This window comes from Triticum aestivum, chromosome 5A, assembly GCF_018294505.1.
Source record: "Triticum aestivum cultivar Chinese Spring chromosome 5A, IWGSC CS RefSeq v2.1, whole genome shotgun sequence".
Taxonomy (NCBI): domain Eukaryota; kingdom Viridiplantae; phylum Streptophyta; class Magnoliopsida; order Poales; family Poaceae; genus Triticum; species Triticum aestivum.
In genome coordinates this window covers 479,345,007-479,359,188 of record NC_057806.1, presented here as the reverse complement: position 1 = coordinate 479,359,188, position 14,182 = coordinate 479,345,007, and the positions used below count along the sequence as shown (strand labels likewise).

At 46.1% G+C, this 14,182-nt stretch overlaps 1 protein-coding gene and 1 pseudogene across 1 annotated transcript; one reads left to right on the top strand and one right to left on the bottom strand.

The window, feature by feature from the left end:
- Positions 1–746: 746 nt before the first annotated feature.
- Positions 747–5,351, top strand: LOC123104188 (E3 ubiquitin-protein ligase UPL5-like; annotated as a pseudogene).
- Positions 3,582–4,191, bottom strand: LOC123104189 (uncharacterized). The gene has a single exon (XM_044525954.1). The coding sequence runs from the start codon at positions 4,136–4,138 to the stop codon at positions 3,722–3,724; it is 417 nt and encodes a 138-aa protein (XP_044381889.1). The 5' UTR covers positions 4,139–4,191; the 3' UTR covers positions 3,582–3,721.
- Positions 5,352–14,182: the final 8,831 nt, after the last annotated feature.

Here is a 14,182-nt window from a genome sequence, read left to right as displayed (position 1 = left end):
ATCGTTCCGGTGCTACAAGCGTCCTACTTGGACACGACTTCATAGCCTATCTAAACACAATACAACTACAAGTCCAACTGTAACCTACCTTGTACACAATATTCGACACAACTCTAATAGGAGCAATGGCGACAAATCGTCCTCCCGGAGCGCCATGATGGCACAGGAGTATTGGACAGGGAGCGACGGTGGTGGGGTAGGCACAATGCCTCGCGCGAGGCGGAGTTCGCGGTGTCTGACGTTCCACCGCCAGACATTGCCAACGACTCGGAGCTCGCAACGGCCTGGGTCATGGACCGGTCGAAATCTCGAAGACCACGGCGGAGAGGAGCAAGTGCCGTCTCTGCCGCCTCGACGAGTAGATGGGCAAGTACATGAGTGGTCTCTTCACGAAACCACCGCCGCCGCAGCCACCCGTCTCTCCCCCCACCCACGTCTGCGGTGGTCGCGGCCACACTGCGTGCGACGCAGGAGCAAACGGAGAAGTTCATCCGCGAGCGCCAGGCGACTCTGAGGACGACAGTGATGAAGGTGCCGCCAGTCTGCCTGACATGGCGTATGAGGTCACCGTCAAATATAGGGTATTTTTTCGATTTTAGTTCACCGGACCAAATAACGCCTAGTTTTATGTAGAAACTATCCAAGTTTGAATAAAAACCGTCCAATTTGTTTAAAACTGTATCAAATTTATTTATTTTTGTTAAATTTCGTTTGAAATGTCTTCGAACATTTGAGGCTAGATTTGGATGGCCGGCTTCCGTATCAGTGTGTGGATTAATCCCTGCAAAAAGAAAAAGAAAAAGAAAATGCTCAAAGTAGAACGGGGGCAGAGAGAGTCTTGAGTCTTGACCACGAGCAAAACAGAGCAGCCCCTCTCCTCCTCCCTCCCCATCAGTGTCGTCCCCCAATTTCCGCGGCAAAACCCTCGCCCCCTCCGCGATTCCCCCGCCGCCGCGCCAAGCGCCGCCGCGAAGCCCGCCCTCCCGACCTCCTCCAAGGCGCCCGTCATGACGACGGCCCACTCCGGCGCGGTGGGCGCGCCGTCGTCCTTCTACGCGCCGCCCTCCCGCCGCCTCCACTTCTTCGTGCGCGCCACCGACTCCAAGACCATCGCGATGCACGCGGCCGCGGACGACACCGTCGCCGCCGTGCTCGCCCACCTCGCCAACCGCGGCTACGGCCGCGACCTGCGCCTCCTGCACGCGGGGCGCCAGCTGGAGCCGGAGGCCACCGTCGCCTCGCTCGGCCTCCCGCCCGACTCCACCCTGCAGCTCGCCGCGCGCCTCCGCTCCACCCCGCACCCCAAGGCCTGGCAGCTCGCCTCGCACATCGCCGCCACCGGCGCCGCCAGGGACGCCGGCACCGCCACCGCCACCGCCCACACCCTGGAAGACCTCGTCAAGGAGTACATCTTCTGCTGCGACCACGCCAACGAGCAGAACCGGAATGATCGCAGGGCCAAGGGCGACACCAAGAACTCCCAGCACCACGCCCAGGAGTACCTCGACATCTTCCTCCAGTCCGGCGCCGCCATTGCGCTGGTTCACCTCTACCTCTCAGATTTCTCCTCCTCGCGCTTCTACGCCGAGCGCGCCATCAGGTGCTTTCTCAGCACTGACCCTGCGACCTTACCGCCCAATGTAATGCTCGTCACGGCGCCGGTGTTCCTGGAATTCTGCCGCTTGCTTTCTCTGACCGCGGGCAACAAGGATCGCCTCTACAAGTCATGCCGTCATACACTTGCATCGGTGCTCTGCTTGCCACTCTCAGGGCTCGTTGCCTCCAATTCTCCTACCAAGGTGATCGAGCAGGTCCTCCCGTTTGCCAATGAAATTGTCGAATTGGTTCTGGATGGACTTGGATCAGACTCCATGATGGTGTCAAGGACAGACCTTGAGGAGCTCTCAAACTTCTTTGAAATCTTGCGCCAGCAGGTACTCCTCTGGATGCCAAAGAATATGTACAGCAGGGAGTGTAAGCGTACCGACACATGGGTGTGGGAGTTGCATGAAATGTCGACGAACCTGCTGAAAAAGATGGATGAGTGTCTCGAGAGGTTGGAGATGGATCTTTCATCTTTATCATCTGACAGTATGGGGGTCATAGAAAGTCAGCCATTCATGGCCAGCCGATTACATATGCTTGCCATATTGACAGAACTGGATATTCGAGGATGTGGCGCACAACCTTCGGTTAGTATTGCTGGCACACAAAGCACCTCTCAATGCGCTCGTGCGCCGTTCCAAGAGGAACGAGCATCTCCACTGGCTCCTGAAGCATAAGGATCTGCTTTGCTTCGTAGCAAGTAACTTAAATTGAGAAATCCACCAAACGCTGAGCTTGTTTTCACATAGACTGAGAAAGTATACAATGTAGCAGTCTAACAGGCCTGATTATATCATGCAGGTATATTCAACATCTCCCAAAGTTCCTCTCCTGCATCTTGCATTCGTTTCCAATAGCCGTCAAATTATGCCATGCTATCAAAGAACAGAGTAGCCTTGTGTCGCCGTAGATTTTGGTAGTTCCATTCACCAAATTATTTTTGCCTATTTAACTGCTTGGAATAACTTACTTTTGCATATTTCAGAGCCGTTTCTTCTCACCAAATTAATAATATATATTCCATATTTTAGCAATCACAAACTTAGCTTTTTTATAGCTTTTTTCCAGATCAAATTGTAAGATAATTTAGCAGTTCAACAGTCACAAACTTAGCCTAATTTCTAGCGCATCCCGTTCTCATCTGAGTAGAGGGTGAGTTCTTTGTGTTTTATGTTGGCTGAAACCAAGCCTTCAGAGATGTAGTGATGGAATATTTAAAGTGCCGTGAGCAATTCACATCAAGCTGAACTTAGAATGAGAAAATAATCTGATGATCATGCAGCCTCGACCATGGCAGTAGGAGTTTTCCTCTGTGTTGGTTTTCCCATTCACTTTTGGTAGCTCTTAGGGTTTGGCTAGTTGAGGTTTGCTCTGGTTTCTGCTTTTGACTCGTTTTTCTTTCCTTTGCATCTTCTCAGCAATCTTTTAATACAAAAAAAAAATTCAAGACAAGAAGTTGTTTTCGCATAAAAATAGGTGCCTAAGAAAACCAAAAATGTTTTTAACATCGATCTTAACCTTGAATCTGGAAATAATCTCCGATTATCTGATTTTAGCGAGAAAAATAAAATCAGCAAAACAGGAATTATTCCACAATGTTTCCATCCCAGCCTCGCTGTCGCTCTCCTTGTTTGTTTGAGACACTGACACAACATACATCTACAATTATGAAATGTTAAAATCAACACATGAAAATCGAGATACCGAGAATCAAAATTTGAATTCTTTTGTGCATGTCATAGTTAATGTTGTACTCCCTCCATCCCACAATAGAAGATCGTTTTACAAGCTAAAACAGCTTGGAAAATGATCTTATATTATGGGATGGAGGAAGTATTTTACAGCCTTTGCTTAATTAAGGCCCTTATTCTCTCTCACACACAAAGATAGATCAACAGTGGGAAGTTGAGAGTGGTCGATGTGGGATATAGGTGGGGGTATAAGTGTTATTCATTCATTTGGTGAACACTATGGGCTGAAAGGAAGCAACATTCGTGCAGCAGCCTTTTATTAGATTACATAGAAAACGGAAAGATATACTTCTGCATAACATGTGAACCATAGTGCCAAACCATTCACTGACTTTATTCTTCTCGCCTTTTTAACTAGTAGCTCCCTATTCTCCGAGAGCGAACACGGCCGCATCATGGGTGTCAGACAGGCCGGTGTCGGTCTTGATGGTAACCTTATCAGCAGAAGACTCATCCACATAGACCTCGACCAAAGACAGGTCCTCGATCTTGACCCCGGTGACCTTCTTCATCTTACCCTTTTCCACAAAAGCGGTCACCTCAGTGTCGTAGGAGACGGTCTGGTTGAGCTTGTTGAACGTGTGCTCTTTCTCCTTCTTCTGAAGTATCCACACGAACCCACTCTCACAGTTGTGCCCGACCTCCTCGATGTCATCCATAGGAAAGAGGCCTTTCGGGAGGCCGAGCTCTTCGAGAAGCTCGACCGTCTTCTTCTTGCAGATATCGTTCCCCTTGTGGACCTCGGCACCGGCGCGGTGGCTCTCGACAAGCTGGGACGCCATTTTGGGGAAGTGGGTTTTAGCTAGTTTGCTGGATTGTAGACGAGCTTGTTGAAGGTGATAGATCAGGATCCGATGGTGCTGCCTTATATAGTTGCTGCAAGTTGTACAGGCTGCGAAGAGCCTCTTCGAAGCTGCTACGCGCGCGCCAACCCAGTGAGACCAGCAGCTCTCTTCTGTGGACTTCTCTCAGCAGTTGAAGAGAAAAGATGAACGTCCCCTTTTTGGAGTTAGCTCATTACGTGCAGCCATATCTGACCATTGAAATGCCTTATGCTGAACTCTAACAGAACGATGGAGTTGAGTAGGTCACGCATGAATGAATTGACCATTGCGTTTATTGGTTTGTCATCGCAGCTGCGTGAGGTCGAAGGAACCGTATGAGCGCGCATGGAAGCAATGTGCTTGCGACAGTTCTGCAAGAGGGAAACAAAGCAGAGATCGTTTTGTTTCATCTGTTGACCGTTGCAGAGGTACCGTCATCGCCAAAGCACGAGGAGTGATCCCTAGCATGTCTAGAGAAAGCGTCCAACAGCAGGTTCAGTGTTAAAGTCACGTGGACATGTAGGCCCAGTTTTTTTGGCCAATTCTTTTGGAATCTTAAGAATCAATCATTCACCCAGCTTCTCCCAGAATCTTGAATATGCATTTTTTTTTTACAATCCTAGCAAGTTAGGATGTAAACAGTTAGGATTGTAAAAAATATATATGGGTACAAGATTCTAAAAGAAGCTGAGTGAAGTGTCAATTCTCAAGATTCTGGAAGAATTAGCCAAAAAACTGGACCATAATATTTTGTTGTAACCATCCTCCGTGGTCTGCTTGTCAGTGGCCAGGTCGCTTGCCGGTGCTCTTGTTACGTGGGCTATTGTATCAATTTTAATTTGGTTTCTTGTTAATTAAGCAGGCAATTTTTACTCTCTTCTTAATTAATGAAAATAACATGTCTTTTGTTTCGTTAAAAAAAAGTACGCTATCAAAGAATAGACTAGCTTGGCATCATCACAGATTTTGCTAGTTCCATTCACCGATTACTTTTGCTTATTTAAATGTATGGAATAGCTTACTTTTGCATATTTCATGACTATTTTTCCTCATTAAATTAAAAAAATCCATAGTTTAGCAATCACAAACTCGGCCTTTATATAGGTATTTTCTACATCAAATTGTAAGATAATTTAGCATTTCGACAGTCACAAACTTTGCCTCAAACTAGCTAATTTCTAGCCCTTCCCGTCCTCTACTCTTTGGACTTCCTCTTTCAGATACTTCCCGTTTTGAAGAAGAAAACATGAACGTCTCCCCTTTGGAGTTAGCTCATTACATCCAGCCATATCGGACCACTGAAATGCCTTATGCTGAACTCCACACCAGAACACTGGAGTTGAGCTGTTCACGGATGACTGAATTGACCATTGCGTATATTGGTGTGTCATCGCAGTTGCGTGAGGTCGAAGGAATCCTACGTGCGCGCATGGAAGCAATGTGCTTGCCACAGTTCTGCAAGAAGGAAACAAAACAGAGATCGTTTTGTCTCATCTGGTGAACGTTGCAGAGGAGTTGATCCCTATCATGTCTAGATCAAGCATCCAACACCAGGTTCAGTGTTAAAGTCACGTGGGGATGTATACCTCTCTAATATTCTGTTGTAACCATCCTTTATGGTTTCCTTGTCAGTGGCCAGGTCGGTCGCTCGTGCTCATGTTATGTGGGATAGTGCTCATATTATGTGGGGTAGGTTGTATTGATTTTAACCCGCTTTCCGGTTAATTAAGCAGGCAATTCTCACTCTCCTCTTAATTAATAAAAACAACAAGTCTTCTGCCTGCTCTTTCGAGCTGCTCTCCCAGTCAACGTTCAAAGGCATCACCATACCATAGCACTTTTGAGCTTGAGAAATGCTTTTTTGGCTTCTTCTCTGTTAAAAAAATTATGCTATTAAAGAATAGACTAGCTTGTCGCAGATTTTTAGTTCCATTCACCGATTTTAATTAGCCTTTTTATGGGTATTTTCCACATCAAATTATAAGATAATTTAGCATTTTGACCGTTACAAACTTAGCCTCAAACTAACTAGTTTATGTACTCATTCTATCTTCTTCTATCAATGAAATGATACGCAAGCTTTGCGTATTCGCGAGAAAAAAAACTAATTTCTAACCCATCCCATTCTCAACTAAGTAGAGAGTTGTGGCATGATGAGTTCTTTCCGTTTTATGTTGTCTAACCAAACCTTTAGAGACGTATGGTGGAACATTAAAAATGTCGTGATCAACTTGTTTTCACATCAATCTCAACTTAGAATTGGAAAATAATTTAATCCTCAACCGTAGCCGTAGGAGTTTTGCTCTGTGTTGGCTTTGCCATTCTTTGTTACCAGTTCTTAAATTTTGGCTAGTTTTGGCTTGCTCTGGTTTCTGCTTTTGTCCTCTGGCTTGCTCTGGTCTCAGCAATCTTTCAACACAAGAAACAAAATCAAGACAAGAACTTGTTCTTGCATAAAAACATGTGCCTAAGAAAAAAAATGTTTTTCACATCGATCTGAACCATAAATGTGGAAATAAACTCCGATGATTTGATATTAGCGAGAAAATTAAAATCAACAAAACAGGAAATTATTCCACAATGTTTCCATCTAAGCCTCGTTGTAGATCTCCTTGCTATTTTGAGGCACTGATATAACATACATCTAAAATTATGAAATGTTAAAATAAACATGAAAATACAAATACTGAGAATCAAAAATTTGAATTCTTCTGTGCATGTCATGGTTCATGTTGTATTTGACGAAAAAGGGTTTCCCCACACTTTAGATTATAAAGCAACCGCACCGACAACATCCGACAACAACAATGAGTTCGAGGTTCAAACACAACCAAAAGAAAAGAAAAGAAAAGAAAAGAGTGTAACTAGGTTCAGCTTGGGGCACCACACAACAAAACCCAATAAAGGACGCAGCCAACTAGCTAATCTGGGAAAGACGAAGGAGGTGGGGTGGCGGCGCGATGGATGTGGCGGTGGAATGAAGACCCGCAATGATCATGTCAAGATTGTCCCGGTCACTCCGCTTGCTAAGCGGTCTCCACAGCTGTAAGAAACCACACAGTTTGAATATCGCGTCAGCCGCACGAGTCGGAATCACATGCTCAATCACTAGTTTATTGCGCACAGTCGATGAGGTCCAAGCGAGAGAGCACATCACCACCCAAAGGGAGGGGCACAACCCGGATGGCCGGCTGAGGATTTCCTAGAACATGTCCGGGAGGTTATCATGGCACCATGTAACGCCCTCGATGCGGCTATATCTCCCACGTGTCGAAGCATGACTTAGAGGCATAACCGCATTGAAAGCAATGTCGCAAGTGAGGTAATATTCACACAACCCATGTAATACATAAGGGAAAGAGATACATAGTTGGCTTACAACCGCCACTTCACACAATTACATGAATAAGCATTACAACATCCAAATACAATCAAGGTCCGACTACGGAACCAAAATAAAAGAAGACTACCCCAAATGCTACACAGATCCCCGATTGTCCCGACTGGGCTCCACTACTGATCAACTGGAAGCGGATCAACATAAAAGACAAGATCTTCATCGAGCTCCTCCTTGAGCTTGGTTGCGTCACCTGCTCGGTAACATCGGCACCTGCAAACTGGTTTTGGAAGTATCTGTGAGCCACGGGGACTCAGCAATCTCGCACCCTCGCGATCAAGACTATTTAAGCTTATGGGTAAGGTAAAGGTATGGGGTGGAGCTGCAGCAAGCGACTAGCATATATGATGGCTAACCTATTCGCAAAAGAGAGCGAGAAGAGAAGGCAAAGCACGATCGAGAAACCATGATCAAGAAGTGATCCTAGAACAACCTACGTCAAGCATTACTCCAACACCGTGCTCGCTTCCCGGACTCCGCCGGAAAGAGACCATCACGGTTACACACGCGGTTGATGCATTTTAATTAAGGTCAACTTCAGGTTTTCTACAACCGGACGTTAACAAATTCCCATCTGCCCATAACCGCGGGCACGGCTTTCGAAAGTTTAAATCCCTGCAGGGGTGTCCCAACTTAGCCCATCACAAGCTCTCACGGTCAACAAAGGATATTCCTTCTAGTGGGAAGACCTGATCAGACTCGGAATCCCGGTTACAAGACATTTCGACAATGGTAAAACTAAACCAGCAACACCGCCCGAATGTGCCGACAAATCCCGATAGGAACTGCACATATCTCGTTCTCAGGGCACACTCAGATGAGCTCTCCATACAACTAAAACCAAACCTCGAGTTTCCCCGAGGGGGCGCTGCACAGGACTCTAGTTTGGACCAACACTCAGAGGAGCACTGGCTCGGGGGGGTTAAAATAAAGATGACCCTTGAGTCTGCAAAACCCAAGGGAAAGGAAAAGGCTAGGTGGCGAATGATAAAACCAACGTTGGGCATTGCTGGAGGAGTTTTATTCAAGGCGAACTGTCAAGGGGTTCCCATTATTACCCAACCGCGTAAGGTACGCAAAATCCGGGAACATAACACCGATATGACGGAAACTAGGGCGGCAAGAGTGGAACAAAACACCAGGCATAAGGCCGAGCCTTCCACCCTTTACCAAGTATATAGATGCATTAATTAAATAAGATATATTGTAATATCCCAACAAGTAAACATGTTCCAACCAGGAACATCATCTCCATGTTCCAACAAGGGACAAACTTCAATCTTCACCTGCAGCTAACAATGCTATAAGAGGGGCTGAGCAAAGCGGTAACATAGCCAAACAAAGGTTTGCTAGGACAAGGTGGGTTAGAGGCTGGGTTCAAACAATATAGGAGGCATGATAAGCAAGTGGTAGGTATCGCAACATAGCCATAGCAAAAGAGCGAGCAACTAGCAAGCAAAGATAGAAGTGATTTCGAGGGTATGGTCATCTTGCCTGAGATCCCGCAAGGAAGAAGAACGAGTCCATGAAGAAGACAAACAGACATAGACGAACGAATCCTCACAACACGACGTTACCGGATCCAACCCGAAGAAGCAAACACCGGAAAAGAAGCATACAACATAGTAAACAACCAACATATCAACATGGCGTGATGCACAATCGAGTATGATGCATGTCCGGTTTAATGAAGCATGGCATGGCAAAGTGCACAAACAAACCTACAAATTAAGTGGAGGTCATTATGCAACGGAGTTGCATATTGAAGAAAACACCACATGACTTATTTAGTTCTCTCTTGTTTATGTACCCAACAAGATTAAATATTGTTAGCATGGCAAGAGGGTGAAGCAAATGAAAACTACATATCTAGTCAAGTTTAAATGAGGCCGGAACAACATACAACAAGTCCGGAGACAAACCTCATGTGCAATTTAAGGATTTGGTACTGTTCTGCCCCCAACCATATTTTAGATTTGTTAAACATGCAAAGTAAATCCACCATGTTAAACTAGGCAAAATTCTACCTCATTTACATATAAAGTTTATTAAAAACCGAGCTACGGTTATTTAGTTATGAATTAAATCATATTAACATGGCATTTAAGCAAATTTACTCAAACATCATTTTAAACATTTTAAACATGGATGAAAATGGCATATTATTAAACTATACAAAATTCTAAGCAACTTTCATATATAATTCATTTTAATCCGATGCACCAATTGTGAGTTATTATATGCATGTAGTAGAAGGAGGTTTCTGTAAAACTGCCAACTCTGGAATATTGACAAAATCGCTGAAAGAAAAAAAACAGGAGCGGGCCGAAACTGAAACAGGGCGCTGGGTCTGCGGTGGCTCACCAAGGTCTAACTTCAACTGGGCCGGCTCTGTGGGCTGCAACTGGCAGAAAGAGGTGGCGGTGGGTCTAGGCGAGGCCGGTCCGGGCGCAGTCAACGCGCCTGGTTCCTTCGATGCAGGGAGGCAGTGAAACAAGCTCGTGCTCGTCAGAAGGCAGCGACGCGGCAGGGGTGCGTGGGACTCCGGCGAGCGGTGAGATGACGCGGCTTCGGCGTGGCGTCGGAGAGGATGGCAGGAGGCGGGACGACGTGGGACTTGTGGTCAACGCGGCAGGGGCGGCTTCCTCTGTCTGCTCCTGACAGAAGGATGAAGCGTGGCACGGATGGAGCTCGACGGAAGCAGCGGCGACCTGGAACTCCGGCGGCTGTCCACAGGTGATGCTGGCGACGGGAAGGTTCGGACTCGAGCTCTGTTCGAGCACAAGATGGTGCAGGGCAAGGCGGAGGAGGCGTCTGGGTCTCCTGGTTGTTGCAGGCGCGCGGGCGACAAGGAGGTCGGGATGGCAAGCTTGAGGCAGAGGCGGCTGGACGAATCTGAGGTGGGGGAGGCGCGTGAGGTCCAGGTGCGGGACGTCCTTCTCCAACGAGGCAGGGGCGCAGACGACGCGGAGACGGCCGGATCCGGGCGGTGAGGAGGCAAACAACGACTGGGCTGGGACGGCACAAGGACGATGCCGACGTGCTCCACGGCCACGTCAGTTGGCGAAACTTGCCAGTCTTGGAGGAGATTGAGGCTCGGCAGGTGGGGCCTCGCTGGAGCTAGATGGATGGATCATTGCGGTTGCGGGCCGGAGCGGCGTTGTGATGAGGCCGAGGCTGGCTCCTTTCGGTTCCTGCGAGAAGACGCAGAGGAAGAGAGAGATGAGATGATGGAGATGGAAAAATAGAGGCAAGAAGGAAAAGGGAAAGGGCGAGGAAGTGTTGGCCTGGCGCTCAGGTGGTCCTAGATGTGGCCGGAGATGTTGTGGCCGGAGATGCTGCCGTCGGAGACACGCAGCCAAGGAGAGGCAGCTGCTCGGGCGCGGGTGCTGGTTGGGTGGACTGGACGCGTCCAAGGAAGACAGAGGGAGCTGGTGATTTGGAGCGATGGGGAATTTAGCGAAGAGGGTGGAGGCAGTTGGTTGGATCGGGATGAGATCCCGAGGTGGAAGAGGACTGGTGGCGGCGGCTGGGAGGATGGGACAAGGCTCCTAAATTTTAGGGTTGGACCTCAAGTATATATAGCAAGTGGATTTGGGGTGAATCTGGGCCCTCGATTAAAATCGGACGTTCTCGGATAAATAGGTTAGGGGGCCCAATTAAGAAATTGGAGATATTTTGTAGATGTTTGGGGATGATCCGGATCCAACGGTGACAACTATTCGGGTCGGGTCCGGGACAATTTTTTGGACACGCGCGAGGAGGGCCGCGGGCTGACGAGAGAGGTTAGGTTGGGTCTGGCGGATTGTGAAGAGAGGGTTGGTCTGAGAGAAGAGGAGAGAGATGCAGCCCGGCACGGTTTTCGGAGACCGAAAATGTCCGACGTTAGACCGGCTATACTGCCGCTATAGTTATCCGTTGGGGCGTCAAACGGACTCCGAAAGCGATGAAACTTGGCAGGCAGCCTACCTACAACATAAAAACACCGCATGCCAACTTTCATCCCATTCTGAGAACATTTTCCGGCCACTTATAAAATAATATTTCGGACGTGCCGCGGGCGCGTGCAAGTGTGGCTGGGCTCAGAACAGACAACAGAAGGAACTGGGGGAACCCGGACGGATGCAGGTTTTGAAAACATGATGATGCAACACGCAAGCAAATGACATGGCAACGACATCGAATAACTGGACGACACCTGACACATCGGTCTCGGGGCGTTACAACACTCCACCAGTACGAGAGGATCTCGTCCCGAGATCTAGGATGGCACCGGAGGGAAAAAAAGATGAGGAGAAGAGGTAAAACAAAGTTTCTTCTTCGACAAATGAGTGAAACCAAAGAACCTTGCGAGGTTGGACAAATTGAAAGAAAGAATACAACGAAGATGAATAAAGTTGAAAACACTCCGTTAGGAAAGAGGAACAAGGAACATTACTAGAAGCTTGTAGGTTGAAGACATAAGAAAAGTGTCACCAAGGACAAGAAGTACATGCAAGCACTCCGGATAAAATGAGATGTAGAAGGAACGATAAAGATCAATTACGACAACACTCCGGTTGGAAATGGAAGGGATTTAACATGATCTTGACAAAACAAGAAGATGGGTTGAAGAGAGCAACATCACAATGCCTCTGGAACAAAAGTAAGAATGGAATGGAATGAACGAAGGGAAACAAGATCTTGAGAGAGCACGCTTACGACCAAATGCTAGAACAGAGTTGTTGGAAAACAAACAACGAAAAGAACAAGGTTGCAATGGGCTTATGGAGAACACTCAAAACTATGAGGTGAAATTCTGCCATTAACGGAATTGGATTGATATCAAGAAGGAGACGATAAACTATAACACCGGGAGGATAAATGAAGAACTTGGGTCGTTTATGAGCACCATAAATAGCCACAATCCTTAGGGAAGGCTTTAGGTGAACTATAACCCAAGATAACTCCAATGACGAGATTGATGGGTTTAAATATCTCATCCTTAACAACATGTGAATCATGAAACATGAACTCAGATTATCAAGAATGACATAATACCACCTCCAATGGTACGGAAGAAAGAATTGCACTCCGGATTACAAGATGAAGAAAAACTTGAGCTCCTCTGAAAAGAATCTCGATGAACACTTTGAGAAGGAATTAAATCCTTGATGAACCATCATGTAGGACATCCATGAGGAACTCCAGTAAACAAAATGATGATAAAAGCAAGAGAAGTTGAAAACACAAGGTGAAACCTTGTAATGATTTAGAAGGATCTTCGTGGTGAAATAATTCAGAGAACTTGGAACTCCGGGAAAAGAAAGATGAATCAAGTGAAACCGCGAATTTGATGAACCTCCGGAATAAGGAATTGAATTCGCTCGATGAAATAAGAAAGAGAATTACATTATGGTTATCCTTCGCCAATTAAAATGATGACAAGCAACGGATTTGGCATATTACTTATTCTCGTTGAAAAAGGATTAAGATAGATATGGAGCAAACTTGGGAAGGTCTTCAACGAATCACCGGTAGAATTTGGAAAACAACGAATGACTTGATACGACAACGAAAGGAAGAGATCTCTTGAACGAACCACCGTTTGAATTGAAACAAGAATAAATTGATATGATAAACGAAGGAAGAAGAAATCTTGAATGAACCACCGTAAGAATTAAAAATGAACAAAGAAAAGATAATGAAAAACACCGGGAAGAATTTAGTAAATGAACGAAGATGCTTGAGAGAAAGTAGATACATGAGAACGAAGAGATCATAAACTGATTAGAGAATACTTGAATGATGCACCGGTAAGATTGGAGAATGATAACTGACAACTGAGAATGAATAATTTTGAGATGATGGGCTTCGGAGAATCAAACTGAAAAAAACAAAAAAACTCCTGAATTACTCCGGATGGGTGAAAAGAATTCTCACAATCGAATACAATTATGAGAGGATGGCAACGAGCTGGAATCACGAATCTTGAAGGGAATGGAGCAAGATTGAGAGAAAATCTTCTTCGGTCTTCCAATCTGAGAATGACTACAAGAAACACCACCATGAATTATTTAGACACTCCGAAAGAATCAAAACGAAGAGGTTGAGCCAACGATGAAAAGAATTCGACAGATCTTGGAGAAAAAACATAAGACTGATGATAATTCATTCTTACGTCAAACTTTAGAAAAGAATTTGAGAAGCTCCGGGAAAATAAGAAGAGTCAGGTAAGATCCTGGGAAAAGACCTATGGGTTAGGGCCCACTCAAAAGATACACGGTTGAACGATTTTGAAGAGAGATTTGCACCAGTTGATTAAATGGCTTGAATGAGATAACCACCTCGAAAGAGCTTGAACGAATGCAAAGTGGACACACGAATCTTCGAGACATCTTGAGCACTCCAGAACAATAGAATAGCAAGCGGGGAAGATTAAGAGGTGCACCGGCATGAGAAGACATTTGAAACGAGGAAAAAGGATATGATCAACACCAAAATCTTGAATTGAATCCACCGGAGAAGAAAAGAATGGAGAAAGAAGAACGAGTAGAGCATCTTCATGAGAAACACCGGGTAAAAACATGAAGGAAAAAGAATGGAGAGACTTCCATCAATAAAAT